The 17,225-nt window shown below is 47.7% G+C and overlaps 1 protein-coding gene across 1 annotated transcript in view; it reads right to left on the reverse strand.

Annotated features, from left to right (window-relative positions):
• Positions 1 to 7,414, reverse strand: part of XRCC5 (X-ray repair cross complementing 5) — a 91,815-nt gene extending 84,401 nt beyond the window's left edge. Inside the window, exons 1-3 of the mRNA XM_075933031.1 lie at positions 7,310 to 7,414; positions 767 to 880; positions 26 to 209 (exon numbers count right to left, since the gene is read on the reverse strand). Coding sequence (XP_075789146.1) covers positions 26 to 209; positions 767 to 880; positions 7,310 to 7,330 — 319 coding nt within the window. The 5' untranslated portion in view covers positions 7,331 to 7,414. The remainder of the gene's footprint in view (positions 1 to 25; positions 210 to 766; positions 881 to 7,309) is intronic.
• Positions 7,415 to 17,225: the final 9,811 nt, after the last annotated feature.

Below are 17,225 nucleotides of genomic sequence, written 5' to 3' on the forward strand. Positions count from 1 at the left end.
GATTTTCTACCACCAGAGAGGATACAGTCTGCTTGTTCAGAGCCAGGTTGAATTGCATTTTGTATTTCCTCCAGCAAGTCAAAATCCGGTAGCATCAGATGTCTCTGTACAGTAATGTTCTGATACTGATCACCACTGGCAAGGGTATTCTGTGTATCATCTGTACCAAACAGAACTACAGAGACTTCATCTTTACTCTCAGCAAACACCTGGAAATGGAGAAGGTACAAAAAGGACACAAAAATATACACAGTGTTGTGCACACATGTTAAACAGAAAGCAAACTGCACAAATTATGCAACTACACATTAATTATGGCAGACTCCACACTATCATATAGACAGTCCTTCCTAAATGTATGCATACACAGAGCTCATTAACTTAGACTTAAATTCAGCTAGCAGGCATCACTAATCAACATATGGGGGAGGGGAGAATGAGTAAGATTAAATCATTCCGTTCCCAGAGTAATTCTACAAGATACTAAATTTTAACAATGCTGAAACATTTTATAAGATGACAGCCCTCTTTTTCCATAAAAGCCTCTTGTATCTTAAAAGGGGGAGTGACTTCTCATCCACAAAAATATGCTGGGAGTAAAGCCAGTGTTCACATGAAACAATTAGAATAATTCTAACAAGTTTCCCAGCTAAACACAATATAATCAAATAAAAAGAACAAAGAACAAGAGTCTAAAGAGCCTCACTGTTTTCCTTTCATTTCTAACCTTCTAAGAGTGTCATGCTCAAACAGAAATCACACATACCTGCCGCTGCACGAACTTCGTCATCACCTTCTTAGCTTGCTCAAATGGAGACTCCTCTCCAGGAGCAGAATTGCTCATTGCAAAGCCTACATCCATACACAGCACTATGGCTGCCTGGAAGAAAGTACCAAACTGATTAGAATGTGATGGGGCACACTTCAGTGAAATCATGGAGTTAATTCATTCCTTGATCAACATAAAACTTACATTTCAATTTACTGCATTGCTAATCCCTTTTCTTGTTTTAACTCCTCATTTGTATGCATAGAGGATAAGAATACAGCATTTCCCATACTTAATCAGACTAGTGGTCTACTTAGTCCAGTATATGTCTCAGGATTTATCTACCTTTAGTTTATATAAAGCTGAGGTGTGAATCTAGTTCGCCCCGGTTTAATTCTGCATGGACTCTGTTGACCAATGTTAACAGTTGGATAATGTGCTTTATTTTATCCTCATTGAAATGGGGCCAGATCAAAGTGCATTAGCAAGCTATTAATGAACATTAGCAGAGTTCATGCAGGTAGTCTTGAGCAGAATACAGGTTGAACCTCTCTAGTCTGGCCCCTTCGTGACCTAACCGGTGCTGAGCCAGGGAATTTGCCAAACCATGGGAGGTCAATACTGTCTAGCAGCATTATCAACACTTTCCCTGCTTACTGGGCTCTGAGAAGACATCTAGGGGTAAATTAGAGCTAAATAACGGCACAAAACACTGAGAGCCAGGACCACTGGCTGTAAACAAACTTTATGGGACCATGGAAAACTTGGCCACACCCATAAGAGGACATCCAGTTAACTAAAATCAAGCCAAACCATAGATGTTGCCAGACCAAAGAGTGCTGGGCAAGAGAGGTTCAACCTGTAAATGTATAGCATAGAGGTGTAGAACTATCAGGTTAGACAGGACTGCAAGGGTCATTTAGTTCAACCACATGCCAAGACACAGCATGTATGTGTCTAAATCATCCACGACAGATGGCTAACCAGCCTCTTTTTGGAAACCTCCAGTGAAGGAAATTGCATGATTTTCCTAGGAAGTTTGTTCTATTGTCCTATTGTTCTTACAGTTAGGAATTTCTTTTCCTTGTATTTAATGTAAATCTGCTAAGATGTAGTTTGAACCCACTTTCATTTATCCTGTTCTCTGTGGCAAGGGAGAACAATTTTTCTTCACCTTTTTTATAGAAGTCTTTCAAATATTTGAAGATCACTATCACAACCCTTCTTAATCTCCTCTTTTCCACATTAAACATACTCAGTTCCTTTAAGCTTTGCTCATATGGCTTTTGAACTTGCCTCTGGATCCTTTCCGTACAGCTGTTACCAAAATCGGACACAGTACTCCAGCTGAGGCCTAACCAGTGCTGAATAGAATGGTACTATCACTTCCCATGACTTGCATGTATACCTCTGGTTAATACAAGCCCAACAAATTTTATTTTATTTTTTTGCAACAGCATTGCATCGTGAATTGTTGACTAATGTTGAGGTGGAGTAGATTCATACCCCAGCTTGCTACTGGGGAGGTAAAATCCTATTTAATTAGTTAACCGGTTAACTGATTAAATGGGAGCAGATAGGGAGAATGGCATTCCCACTGGAGGCAGAGGCTGTTCCAGCCTAGTTGCTTTCAGCCCCACACAAGGCAGCATTACCTACACAGCTTGCTCCCAGCAGCCCCACATGGGATTGGCAGAGCTGCTGCCACTTCCATGCTCACTTCCACACAGGGCACAGGAGGACTGGAGCAGCCCTCCATCCGTGACAGGCCTCCGGCATGAGGCTGTTCCTTTGGGTATGGGTTAACCGTTAAAGGTGATACTTAATGGTTAACTGGTTTACCCATTAACATCCCTACTTGCCACAAATTAAATGTTCCTATAGATTAGCCCTCAAAGATTGGCCATGAACAGATGCTTCAGTGGAAGATATAAGAAATCTTGAAGCAAACTAGAATAGAATAATCTACCCATAGGAGAAGTGTTTTCCTAGCCCTGTCTATAAGCAAATTGGCTCATTACAAAGCATGAGTTTATTATTCCTTATGAAAGCTGTTTTAATATATTGGGTTTATTTAAAAAAAATCCTTAGTACAATTTTCAAAAGCACCTATGTGACTTGGGAGGCTTATGTTCTATTTTCAAATGCACTGTGGTTTTCTCATCTTGTTAGCACTTCTGATTATCTTTGTACAATGATCAGTGATTTTAAATGAGCTATTCAGTGATGCCAGGTCAATTCCTTGAGTGCTAACACAGTTAATTTAGAATCAATGTGTCTGAACAAATCAAATTATTCTTCCCAGTTTGGGGAGAAATATTACTTTGGATTTATTAATATTTAATCTGCCACTGTGTTGCCCATTCTTAGGTCCCTCTGAAGTTTTTCAGTCTCCACTTATCTTGATTAACTAAATAATTGTGTCATCTGGATGCACAAAGCCAGAAGATTAATTCAGCAAGGGAGCAAGCTGGACTGCTAGTATATGGGACTTTTTCTAGCTTGGAGACAATCATCGTTTCTCTGAGTGTACGTGTAACATGACTTTTGCTGCCATGACACAGTTCACCCACTTTGTGCGTCATACCACTTTTCCCCATTCTCTGTCCACCTATTCTATTTAGACAGTAACGTTACTTTTGACCCAAGAGGCTAGTTCTAAGTTCAGGGCCCTTCATGCTGTTCCATTTGGGAGGAAAAATTGATGACAGACACAGATACGTTTTTTGTAATTAAATGAGATTGAATCAAAGGTAAGTCCTGTTTCTCCAGAGAGAAGGAACAAAAAACCAGCTCATAGCATCAAACTCTTTCAGACAGCACTCTGTCCCCAAACTTTTCTTTAAGCTTCTCCCAGGGCCACATACCATGTTCTAGGCTGTATCTGCTTGGCTTTCATTCTGCTTCTCTCTGTGCTATCTCTCTCAAACAAGCACTGACCAAAATATTTCCATCAATTAAAGCTCTAGCCCCTGCATTTGAAACCTCTTGGATTCAGTTCCTACTCAGCTTTTCCACATGCCTGTATTTGGAGGTGTTAGTGCTATTGTTTCAGTCATCTGATTACAATAGCTTCTTTACATTTACAGGCAGTCCCCGACTTTCGTCGGATCCGCACTTACGAATGGGGCTTTTCTCACCCCGGAGCTCACGGGCGGCGAGTCGCCACCCGTGTCCTCCGGGGCGAGAAAAGCTTCTCCCGGTCTCCCTGGTCTGCTGGGGGGGGTCCAGCAAAGTCGCTGCCCCCCCCCCCCCCCCAGCAGACCAGGGACACCCAAGCAAAGCCGCCGCCTGGGTGGCTTTGCTCGTTTGCCTGGGAGCAAAGCCGCCCAGGCAGCGGGACCCCCGCCGCCTGGGCGGCTTTGCTCCTGTCCCCCTGGTCTGCTGGGGGGGGGGTCCAGCAAAGCCGCTGGACCCCCCCCAGCAGACCAGGGGGACAGGAGCAAAGCCGCCCAGGCGGCATCCCGCTGCCTGTGCGGCTTTGCTCCGGGGCAAAGGAGCAAAGCCACACAGGCGGCGGGGTCCCTCCGCCTGTGCAGCTTTGCTCAAGTCTCCCTGGTGTGCTGGGGGGGGCTCCCCCCAGCACCCCAGGGAGACAGGAGCAAAGCCGCACGGGCAGCGGGGTCCCTCCACCTGTGCGGCTTTGCTCGGGTCTCCCTGGTCTGCTGGGGGGGGAGGGCGCGCAGCTAGTGCGCCTCCCCCCCAGCAGACCAGGCTTTTGTTGCGGGACGCCTCGGGTAGAGCAGCTGGGGTGCTGCCGGGTTGGTCCTGTGGGAACCTACCGGGCAGCGCCCCAGCTGTTCTGTCCCAGGCTCCAGATTCAGCAGCTGTTGAAACTGATCAGGCTGATTCCAGGAAGCTGGGGGCAGAGCAATTCTGCCTCCGGCTTCCTCTAGTCAGCCCCTGGTCAGTTTCAGTGGCAGCAGCTGAATCTGGAGCCAGTTCCGACTTACATACAAATTCAACTTAAGAACAAACCTATAGTCCCTATCTTGTATGTAACCCGGGGACTGCCTGTATTCCCAAACTAGTATATTTACCCAGTATTGCTCAGGTCCTTAATTAATTTTCTTTTTATTTGGGAAAAAAAGGAAAATGTATGCACTAGGGATGTTAACAAGTAATTGGTTAGACGGACACCCAATAACCATCACCCTTAAAGAGTAATGCTTATAAGGTAACGGTTAAACAGTACTCCAGGAACAGCCCCCACTCACAACCCAGCCATGGGCAGAGGGCTCCTCTAGCTCCACTGGGCATGCTGTGTGGGGCTGATAGTACAGGCAGCCATGAGAGCTCCTTTGGGGAAGGAGCTGGAAGAAACAGTGGTGGTGGCAGCTCCCTTACTGCAGTCCTCATGGGAGAAGTCGGGAGTTGTAGCAACAGTCCCGAAAGACATTTTTAAAAACTTCGGTTATACTAAAGAGCACTCTCTGTGAAAACTTTTTTTACAAACAATTCAGTTTTTAAAAGTCAAGCTGATAGTGTGTCTTTAAGAGATTTAATCTGCCAGAGATGCATAAAGAAAATTCTTTTAATGCTCAAATTCTTGTTCTAACCATTTCAGAACAGAAGGAATGTGATTTGTCCTTTTCATGTGTTCATTTTTTTAATTGTATCCTTTGGTATATATGGTTGTGACTATTTTCTTCCACTATTTGATCTGAGGAAGTGGGTCTGGCCCACGAAAGCTCATCATCTAATAAACCATCTTGTTAGTCTTTAAAGTGCTACATAGTCCTGCATTTTGCTTCAGCTACACCAGACTAACACGGCTACATTTTCATTACTATTTAACAGAAGAAGGGATCTGGATTCAGGCTATGTCTACACTGGAAAGGTTTAGCGACAAAAGTGCTGTAGACATGCAAAAGTCACCAAAAGTTAAAACTGGTCAAACTTGTTTTTCTCCCTCCCATTGTCAACATTTCATGGACACATTTCTAGCTCCCCAGTCAACAAAGCAATGTGGGTAGGCATCCCACAGTGTAATGTTGTGGGAAGGCAGAGCTGATCCCTGCATTTCTTGGGATTCCCTTGTAGCTCTGTGAGCTCTCTGTGCTAAGGAACATCAAAGCAGCACAGCAGTCCATCCAGCTCTCCCCCTGCAGCAGCCGAACAGAGGCACTCCAATTATTTGGTTTTTGTTCCCCAACTGAGCAGCTCACTCAGCTGTCAGATATTTCCCCAGAGCTTTGAAAGGGGAGAGGGGTATGCCTGAGGGGCAGCAGAGATCACAAAACACTGAGCAGAGCCATCAGGGCAGGCAGTGCTGGATACTGGCGGAAGTCAGTTCTGTTGACAAAACAAACAGCAGAGTCCACACTGACTCACTGTTGATACTAAAGGGAGAGGAAAAGTCTCTCGCCAGGTTGGAATTTTTGTGTGTCCAAAACTGGATGTTTTTCCCAACAAGAGTCCCATTGCAGTGTAAATGCTCTCACTGTTTTGTCGCCAAAAAGCAAGTTTTGGCGACTAAACGTGCCAGTGTAGAAAAGTCAGACAGCAAGGCAGAGGGTATGTCTACGTTGCAGCTGTGGACGTGAACGCCAGCTTGGGCAGACCGAACGGTACGTTGGCTAGCTCACTACAAGCGGCGGGGAGGATACCCCGGTGCCGGGCGCCAGTGCCGCTTGCGCAGGCGAGACGGGGCAGACGGGTTTGGACAGCCAGCGAGGAAATGGCTTTGCTCTTTATTTCGAAGAAGGGTAGCGATGTCCTTACAAGGCGGGGGAGGGTGTGGGAGGCAGACCAGGAAGAGAGGTGGGGGGGGTAGGAGAAAGGGGTGTGGCACAGCCCAGGAGAGTGGAAGGGGCGGGGCAGAGGCCAGCGCCTGAGGGGGGAGAAGGGGGCGGGGCGCAGCCCGGGGGCGGGGCAGAGGCCAGCGCCTGAGGGGCGAGAAGGGGGCGGGGCGCAGCCCGGGGGCGGGGCAGAGGCCAGCGCCTGAGGGGCGAGAAGGGGGCGGGGCGCAGCCCGGGAGAGGGGGCGGGGCAGAGGCCAGCGCCTGAGGGGCGAGAAGGGGGCGGGGCGCAGCCCGGGGGCGGGGCAGAGGCCAGCGCCTGAGGGGGGAGAAGGGGGCGGGGCGCAGCCCGGGAGAGGGGGCGGGGCAGAGGCCAGCGCCTGAGGGGGGGAGAAGGGGGCGGGGCGCAGCCCGGGAGAGGGGGCGGGGCAGAGGCCAGCGCCTGAGGGGGGGAGAAGGGGGCGGGGCGCAGCCCGGGGGCGGGGCAGAGGCCAGCGCCTGAGGGGGGGAGAAGGGGGCGGGGCGCAGCCCGGGAGAGGGGGCGGGGCAGAGGCCAGCGCCTGAGGGGGGGAGAAGGGGGCGGGGCGCAGCCCAGGAGAGGGGGCGGGGCAGAGGCCAGCGCCTGAGGGGCGAGAAGGGGGCGGGGCAGGGGCCAGCACCCCGGGGGGGGCCCCCTTGCACGGGGTAGGGGGCCAAGCCCAGGCGCAGCGCGAGGAAGAAGCGCTACCGGCCGCCGTGGCCCCCCTCAGCGCGGGGCTGACGGGATCCTGGGACGGGGAGGACCCTGCCCCCGCCCTTACCTTGCTGCCCCCACGCGCCATCTCGCGCCTCCAGCCGGGTCCCGCGCTCTCCCGCTCCGGCCGGCAACCGGCCCCGCCGCGCGCGCGTTCCGCCCCCGCCCCGCCCCCGCCCCCTCGCGTCAAGGGGAAGCTACGGCCGTTGCGCGGCAGCGCCACCTAGCGGGCGCGCCGCGCATGCGCTGCAGCCGGGCTGGGGCGGAGAGAGGAGGACGCAGCCTACGTCGCGCGGCCAGGGGGCTGAACCCCCCCCGGCTGCAGCCTCAGCGCTGGCCCGGCCGGCCCGGCAAGCGCCCTGACAGAGGGTCCCGCCTGGGGGCGCCTGGAACCTGCACTCACCAGTTAACCTTCCTGGTTGCAGCAGCCTCCCGCTGCACAGGGAGCTGGTGAAAACCGCCTGCCCCTCGCTGCTGCTTTTAACCCGCATAGCGGCTCCCTGCCTGCCCCCCCCTCCTGCCTCTGTATCAGAGGCAGCAGCATGGGAGGGTGGGCAAGCAGGAGCCGGTTTAAAAGCAGGCTCCCTGTGCACACCAGCTCCCAGGGAGCCAACTGCTGGGAAATTGTCAGTGCTTACACGGTTACTTAATTACATGCATTTTAACATCCCTACTCCCAACCTACTCAGGGTGGTCAAATATTGGAATAAATTGCCAAGGGAGGTGGTGGAATCTCCCTCTCTGGAGATATTTAAGAACAGGTTAGATAGACATCTGTCAGGGATGGTGTAGACGGAGCTTGGTCCTGCCTTGAGGGCGGGGGGCTGGACTCGATGACCTCTCGAGGTCCCTTCCAGTCCTATTATTCTATGATTCTATGATTCTACTTCGGGGTCCTGACCACACCATTTGAAAAGCGGTGACTTAGAACAGTGGTTCCCAAACTTTTCGGCATCACGCCCCCTTTTTGATTTTTGAGAAACCTTCATGCCGCCCCCCCCCCATAGCAGCCAAACTTGTTGAGCAAAAAAAAAAAAAGGAACTAAAAAACTAAAATAGCAGCACAACTTTGAGGGGGGGGGGGATTGATGGAGGGAGGGTCTGGGTTGCCTTGTGGTCCCCTGGAATTTCTTTGTCCCCCAGTTTGGGAACCCACGACTTAGAACAAAAGCAGTTCAGAAAAAATGTATCTTAAAGGAAGCAAAAATTCTGTATGGATTTCCTGCTGTTGAGTCCCTTGGTCTGGGAAGCCTCCCCTGCTTAGCGGCCCTCCACAGAGTTTCTGTCATAGGTTGTTACCTTAGACTTCCAACCAGTCATCCCCTTTGTCCCCTGAGACAAACTTTTTAGCTCTTCTGTGTTATTTGCTCTCTAGCTGCCTAACTTCAGCAAACAAGTCTTGCTGCTTATTTGGGATTGGAGACAGGATTCTTGAAACTAACACCAAGGTCTCCAAACTGCAGTGCTGCTCCCATAGGAGGTATGGTTAAGGTATGGAGTATGGAGGACCTTGTGGGGGGCATGATGGGGCCCAGACCAGCCCCCCATAGGGAGAGGGCAGAGAAGAAGCACCACCCAGCCCTTCTCCAGATCTGATCCCAGCTGCAGCCCCAGCCTCAGCCCCTAGCCAAGGCTCCATTCCCAGCCCTGCTCTGATGTACGGGGTAGCTAGGCAACAGAGCACTGTGCAGGTGTTACATGAAACCAGGTACACAGAAAACCCAGGGAACAACTGCAGGGTGGAAACAACACACTGCCTTGTTTGTTCATTCACTGCTAAGGTTCATCACCCAGGAAAGGCAGGCCTTTTTTTAAATTATCATTTATTTGTATTACTATAGCACTTAGGAGTCCCACGAATACACTAGGATCCCATTGTGCTAGGTGCTGTACAAACAGAACAAAAAGACAGTTCCTTCCCCCAAAGGGTTTGCAATCCAAATACAAGAGAAGAGTCAACAGATGGGGTGGACAGGTGGGAAAATACAAGGAAACATTGGGACAATATTGGCCAGTGTGAACCGTAGTTGTCTGAAAGCCACAGCCTCTAAACCATTTTCTAGTTTTTTTGTAGATATCTTGGCAAAGGAGAGTTTGAAGGAGGGATGTGAAAGTGGATAACAATGTCTTGATTTTCAGTTAAACTATTCCAGAGGTAAATTTGCTCAATACCCTGGTGTCTCTAAATCTGGACCATAGGGCTGTGTCTAGACTGGCCAGTTTTTCCAGAAAATCAGCCGCTTTTCCGGAAAAACTTGCCAGCTGTCTACACTGGCTGCTTGAATTTCTGCTGTAAGAAATCAGTGCTTTTTGCAGAAATACTATGCTGCTCCCGTTCGGGCAAAAGTCCCTTTTGCGCAAAACTTTTGCACAAAAGGGCCAGTGTAGACAGCTGAGATTTGTTTTCCGCAAAAAAGCCCCGATCGCAAAAATGGCGATCGGGGCTTTTTGCGCAAAAGCGCGTCTAGATTGGCCATGGACGCTTTTCCACAAAAAGTGCTTTAGCGGAAAAGCATCCGTGCCAATCTAGACGCGCTTTTCCGAAAATGCTTTTAACGGAAAACTTTTCCGTTAAAAGCATTTGCGGAAAATCATGCCAGTCTAGACGTATCCCATGTTTCCCTGAAACATTACAGTTGAGCTAGGAACCTAGCTGCAGGCATTGCACCAAACACTTTCTTCCAGATGTTGGCTCAGAACCTCATCTCCACCCTCACTGAAGCCTGGTCCCACGTACTGGCCGGGAGCTTTGGCATAGCTGTATGGAAAGGTTGGTGAAAGTGACCTAATTTTACATTTGTACTGAAAGACAGAGCCAGCTACAATTAGCAAAAATTAAAACCATGTCATTCCCCACACACCACATTTGCAATCTTCCTTCTTCTGCATTCATTATTTTTTTTACCATCTCCATCCTTGCATACATGTGATTATATAAATATCTCAGTGAAAAACACAGACTATTGCCCCAAACAACTTCACTCCCCACCTCCTCAGGTCTATTTACACCCTAGAAAGGACCCTCTCTTCACTTCTGTATCAAGTTTCAATGGTCCATCTCATCTCCCCCTCGTCTACACAGAGGATCCTTGTAGACAGTCATAAAGACTGATTAATGAGCTCCATCTGGGGATGCCGGAGCATTTCTGGCCTGGATTGAAACTGGAATGGCTTTGCTTATAATGCCTGCCAAAGAGACTTGATTCATTGGCTCTTTCCATTTTACAGCCTGCCACGCTCGGATATAAATAATAAACATGTGAAATCTGCACAGAAGCAGCAGCCAGGGCCATCCAGATAACCTAGCCTGCAACAAAAGCGTGTTGGGAATACTAATCTCTTGTCACCTTCCTCAGCAGAAGGTGCTCTTATTCATTTCTCCCTTTTTCCTTTCTGTTACCCCAGAATAGACAAGGCCTGACTTGAACACAGTCCCAGGCAGACATAGTGAGGAGACTTCCCTTCATTCAACCCTTTTCCAAGGGAGCGAGGAGAAGAGCCTCCCTGTTTTGTCATAAGAAGGAATGCATTATCCAGAGAGCTGCAGCTGTCACTGAGCATGGCAGCCCTTATTGAATGTGAATGGGTTCAGTGCAAGATGAGGGAGAGCTTTTTTGCCTTTCTCTCTGTTGGAGCAAAATGACAGTGTAGATCCTAAGAGTTCCTGCAGCCAAAACTACACTGGAGGGTGGCTGGGAGTAACTTTATTGAAATAAATAACCTTCCAGAGAAGGGTTGCATCCGATCATATTGAGACCCTTCTGGGGTCCTCTTACAAGACTGAGTACTAACTACAAAGGCCCGCAGAACATAGGAATGAACACACTGGGTCAGACCAAAGGTCCATCTATCTCAGTATCCTGTCTTCCAACAGTGGCCAATGCCAGATGTTCCAGAGGAAGTGAGCAGAATAGGTAATCATCAAGTGATTCCTCCCCTGTCTCCCATTCCCAGCCTCTGGCAAACAGAGTCTAGGGACACCATCCCTGCTCATTCTGCCTAATTGTCATTAATCTACCTGTCCTCCATGAATCTAGCTCTTTTTTGAACCATGATAGCCTTGGGCTTCACAACATCAACTAGCAAGGAGTTCCACAGTTTGACTGTGCATTGTGTGAAGAAAAACTTCCTTTTGTTTGTTTTAAACCTGCTACCTATTAATTTCATGTGGTGACCCCTAGTTCTTGTGTTATGGAAAGGAGTAAATAACTCTTCTTTATTCACTTTTTCCACACCAGTCATGATTTTATAGACCTCTATCACAATCCCCCATAGTCACTTCTTTTCTAAACTGAATAGGCACAGTCTTATTAATATCTCATCATATAGCAACTGTTCCATACCACTAATCATTTTTGTTGCCCTTTTGTGAACTTTTTCAAATGCCAAGATATCTTTTTTGAGAGGAGGTGATCACACCTGTATGCGGTATTCAAGAAGTGAGCACCCGCACCTCCTTGAAGGCATTGAGGGACCCAGTGGATGTGGCCCGGAAGATCTTTTCCTGGAGTTGATGCTTCAGGAGAAAGATACAACACTAGGGGCTCGTCTAGACTACGCAGAAGACTCAAAAGAGGATATGCAAATTCCATAGGAATTTGCGCATCTCCTTCCGATCTCACTTTCCTCATTTTTTGAGGAAAATCAGCTTTTTAAAAAAAGAGGGGGGCTGCCAAAAAAGCCACGTCCCAACTACTTTCACTTTCGAAAGCTCTGCTTTCAAAAGTGAGATCGGAAGAAGATATGCAAATTCCCACCAAATTTGCATATCCTCTTTCAAATCGTCCGCGTAGTGTAGACATAGGGTACGTCTAGACTACATGCCTCTGGCGCCAGGAGGTATACCCGGGTGGTCGACAAATGCCTTTGATGTCGACACCCGCACGTCCAGACTACCGCGCTGAGCCGACAAACAGCTGATCGGCTCAGCGCGGCAGCCAGGTAAATTTAAATGAAGCGGTGATTATTTAAATCGCTGCTTCATTTTCCTATGCCTGGTAGCCTAATCTACATGCCTCTGGCGACAGAGGCATGTAGTCTAGACGTACCCATAGCCTAGGACAGGCTGGTGGGGACAGGGGCAGAAGAGTCTGTGACCACTATACCACACTCCCTTCCTATGGAACCCAAGATTCCAGATGAGTCTCACCCTCTTGGGTCAGCAAATATCTGAAATCCTCTGGCAAAGTGTGTCTCTCGTCCCACTCTAGTATCTGCTCCACATAGAGGGTGAAAACCTATTACTGCTCTTAGGATACCTCACTTTAAATGTCAGAATCCTGTTTTGCAAATCTAAAGGCTCCAAGCTTGCTGATAAGTAGGATGTGTGTAGGATGCCATTGGATGGAATTTTTGGAAGTAGAGGGGGAGGGTAAGTTTGCTTGTCTGTTTTTTACCCTGGGGAAATAATTAAGGCCCCTTGTATTATATGCATCATGATGTGTTTAATTATATGATTTTTCAATGCACAGGGCAGGCCATGCTCTGGAGATGAATCAGAGAAAGAGGCAGTTGTCCATAGCACAAGATCTTTGCCACATTTGTTGCTGGAGTTGGAAGATACACAGTGAATGAAGCATGGGGTGGCAGGAAGAGAAAGGATGATCTCCTGGTTAAAGAATTTCAGTGCCACCACGGAGAATTGGATAGTATCTTTGCCTTGGGCCACATATTGAATAACAAAGATAAAACAAAATATTGAATAGTTGCTCGTTAACTAAGTACTGTCCAACTCGTGCAGTAACTCTTTTGGAAGTTAATTAAAGACTGTACCCTAGTGCATATGTAAAAGGGAGCCATTTGATTGTACTGGCAACTTTAAAATCTGGTATTTCCTAATTTTTAAATTATTTACTTTACAACCTTAATCTTTTAACATAGTTTTTTGGGTGTCATGTAGCTCAGTAGTTCTCCAGCTTTTGCACTGGTGACTCCTTTTACACGGCAAGCCTCTGAGTGTGACCTCTCCCCTTGTAAATTGACACTTTAAAAAAATATTTAACACTATTGCAAATACTGGAGGTGAAGCGATGTTTGGGGGGTGACAATTTGTGACCTCCCCAAATAATAATCTCATTAAATCCTGAGGGATGGGGGTGTCCCAGATTCCAGTTTGAGAACCCCGGCAGTAGCTTATATTTTTCCTCTTTGTAGGCCAGCCACTGGCAGGCAACATGACATTTAATCAGATCAAGAATTCTCTCCTGTGCAGGGGATTAGTAACATCCTCACCAGCCAGTAAATTTTTTGTAATAGGATCCCAAGTTCAGCAAAAGGGATCTATGAATTCAATAACTGCAGAAAAGTACTCAAGGTTTCAAAACAAAGCAAACCAATCAACAACCTCTCCCTCTCCCTTCCTCCATTCCCAGTTCTGAAAGTTTGGGTTTTAAAAGTTCGCGTGCAACTGAGTCCTGATACACTGGTTTTTTGCTCAGAGCACTGTCGTCATGACTAAATTCTAAAGCCTTAGATTAACAAAAGGGTTTCTAATGGAGCTGATGAAAGACAATTTCACTCTAGTGTTGCAAGCAGCAAAATACTGCTCATTGTAAAGCTACTGGCAGCCTCCCAGCTGTTCTTGGTAGTATTAAAATCATCCTGATGTTAGATGTTTAAATCCGCTCCACCATATGGTTGCCTGGCAATGATTTATATGGCTACTACCAATTTGGGGTCTGATTTTACTCACTCATGAGTAGAACCCCCTGGCTTCAATAAGGCTGCTCATAAAAGGGATGTAGGACTGGACCGTAAGCAGTAAGTCTAGAGGGCTCTTCAATCAAAGGTTTGGGATGGTAGGAGGAGTGGAAATCTGACAAAAGAATAGCAAATTGCATTGAGTGAATCAGGAAAAAAGGAGATCGGAGAAGGTAAATAGGTGAGGAAAAGATTTTAAATATGGAGCCAAATTAAACTGCAGTTTACACAGCTGGAAAACCCCTACCAAGCTGCACTGTAGAAATCAGCAGGGCTACATTCTGCCCAGAGGCATTGCATGCCATTGTGCTACATGCAAGCCAGAACTCGGTTATCTTAGAAGCACCCTAATCCATCTCTTTTCTCTATATCCTGTCGGTTTCACAATCAGGTGGCTTGTTGCTGTCCTGCATCCCTTTGTCTAGGTTATTGTTCCTTGCAATTAGCAGTCCAGATGCAGTTGTGGCCACCCTAGGAAATGCTCTCATTGGGCATGCTTTTCTGACTATAATAATTAATGCCATCAAGCCTCGGCATTTGTTTCAGCATAAATTAAATCCTCTTGGTCCCATCATCCCCACCGACAGTGTGCACGTATACACACGCTCACTGGGGCCACCCATTAATCCTCACAAAGCAGGAATGTGTCCCACATTCTTCAGATCAGAGTGAGAGATGGCTGGGGACAGGGAGAGGAGAGATTCTTCATCTGTCTTGGAAGCAAGCAGAGAGCAAACCTCTGCTTTGCAAAGGCTGTTGTGTTGTTCTCTTTCCTAGCTGAATGGGTGATCCCATTCTGGAAGTCCCAGTCACCTCCCAGCTACTAGAAAGTGATTGGAATTATGCTAGAAGGATGAAGGTTGGGGAAGCATTTTTTATAGGAACAACTATCTAGTTTGTGCACCTGGTAAGTAGGATCCTTTAGGAGCTGATGCAGCTTGTCGTGATGGCCAGCCTCCAGCACAGGGGCTGTCTACACTGGCCCCTTGAATTTCCGCAAGAACACTGACTTCCTACTGCCTGAAATCAGTGCTTCTTGCGGAAATGCTATGCTGCTCCCGTTCAGGCAAAAGCCCTCTTGTGCAAATGCTTTTGCGCAAGAGGGCCAGTGTAGACAACGCGGTATTGTTTTGCGCAAAAAAGCCCCGATCGCGAAAAGGGCGATCGGGGCTTTCTTGTGCAAAACCGCGTCTAGATTGGCATGGATGCTTTTCTGCAAAAAGTGCTTTTTCAGAAAAGCATCCGTGCCAATCTAGATGCTCTTTTCCGCAAATGCTTTTAACGGAAAACTTTTCCGTTAAAAGCATTTGCAGAAAATCATGCCAGTCTAGATGTAGCCAGGCTGTTTTTGGTTTTTTAGCCTTTAATTTTTATAAATAGTCTTTTTCTGGCACTGGAAACAGCCTTACATTGTCAGGAAGTTAGGGTTCAATGAGATGTAGAGCAGCAGTGTAAAGGAGAGGAGTTATAGGCAGTGGCTGTTTGAATTACTGCTAGAACTGGTTCAGATTCAGAAGCAAAGTGCGCCCTGAGTCTGGATTTTCTGTATGTAGCCCAATGCTCAGTCACAAAATAGTCACGTGTGACTGTGCAAAATGAGGAGTGCGGGGGAATGTACACGTGCTAGTTCCTGCCAGGCACATTCTTCTCTGCACAAATTAGGATTTTTGTGAGACTTACGGCAAATGTTTGCGGGGTTTGCAAAACAAATTTCAAATCTTTGAGACTATCCTTGAAACTAGGGTTTCTTTCTTGAGGGAAATGGGAGTCTCAGAAATGGTCCGGCTTTATAGCAGGGGTGGGGCACTTAATGCCTGGGAGCCAGATGAAGCCCCCCCACCCGGCTTTCATGGACCAGCCCCTGAGGCCTGGGGCTCCCCCCCAGCATTGGGGAGCCTGCACTGGTGCTTCAGTCTCCCTGCTGCCCCATTGCAGGGCTGGAAGCACACAAATTCTATGAGGCTGGGCCCCCAGGCTCTGGTGTGCAAGAGAAATGTGGGAAGTGTCTTTCTCCTTCTCGGTCAGGGGTTATGTCAGTGAGGGTTTTTTGGGTTTTTTTACTTCTCACTTGTGTGCAGCCCCCAACTAATTTTTCTGTGTCCCCCCTACCCCTTGCCTTAGAGCAGAAGTTGTAACATTTTGCAAGCTTTTTATGAGATCGCAATGGAACAGTGAGACATTGCACATCTCACTTGGCTGCAGTGTATTTCATACAGCCCTAATTAGGACTCATAGCTGCTATGGACTGCCACCAGTATAGGACAAAATAATCACCCGCACTTGAGGGAAGGCATTACTGTCACCTGCATTTGGTCACCATGAGGTAACTTTACTCACACTCATTGGATCCGATCTGACATACCATTCGGCAGAGGGCAGCGAGGATACACACTTCATCAAAGGACCAACTGACTAAAGGATAAACTTAAAAAACAACAAATGGTCTGGTAGCACTTTATAGACTAACAAAACGTGCAAGCCCTGGTGCATGAGATTGAAGTGTAGAAGCTGTAGAAACCATTTTCATGTTTAGCTAGAAGCCATCTTGTATATCAGAAACCATTTCAGCTTTTCTCTCAAGCACGTAGACCAGAGTAAACTTTCTGTCACCCCGTGAGAAGAGGCCTACAGGATGGGCTATTGGTATGTATTAATTGGGCTGGTTGGGACAGGAAATGTACTCCCTTGTACCTGTCCGCCATCTTGTTGATAAGGATTTGTTTTTCCAAATTTAATTGAGGATTTCTGTAATTGGATGCCCTGACGTCAAACTGTTGGGCTAAGGGTATAAAGATACTAGAATTGATTGTATTAGCAGCCTTACTGGGCCCGGCTCTGCTGTGACCACGTTTGGCTCATGCTGTGCTTTATTAATTAATAAAGCTGTTTGTTAGCTGCCTAAACACAGAGGAGCGTGTTTTTGCTTCGACAGAAGGTTTGACAGCCCACCTTAGGGAAATCTACCACCAGCTCCCCGAGGGAAAGAGCTGGCATCCTTGGACGGTAGAAAGGGTACAGGAGCTCATGAAGGTAGAGCAACTCCTCCAGTGGCACACTGGATAAGGTACCTGCCCCCGGTGTATAAAATTGAGGGTTCAAGATCTACCTGTGGTAGGGAAATCCACCACCAGCTTCCCACAGAAAACCACTGCCACCCTTGGAAGGTAGGAAGGATAAAAGAGGCCCTGAAGATAGGGAGGTTGGGGGGCTTCTCCAGTGGCACAATGAATGAGGTACCTGCCCCAGCTGCAAAACATGTGGTGCCATTTACATATTTGGTTAGT

Source organism: Pelodiscus sinensis, chromosome 7, assembly GCF_049634645.1.
Source record: "Pelodiscus sinensis isolate JC-2024 chromosome 7, ASM4963464v1, whole genome shotgun sequence".
In the NCBI taxonomy this organism is placed as follows: Eukaryota; Metazoa; Chordata; order Testudines; family Trionychidae; genus Pelodiscus; species Pelodiscus sinensis.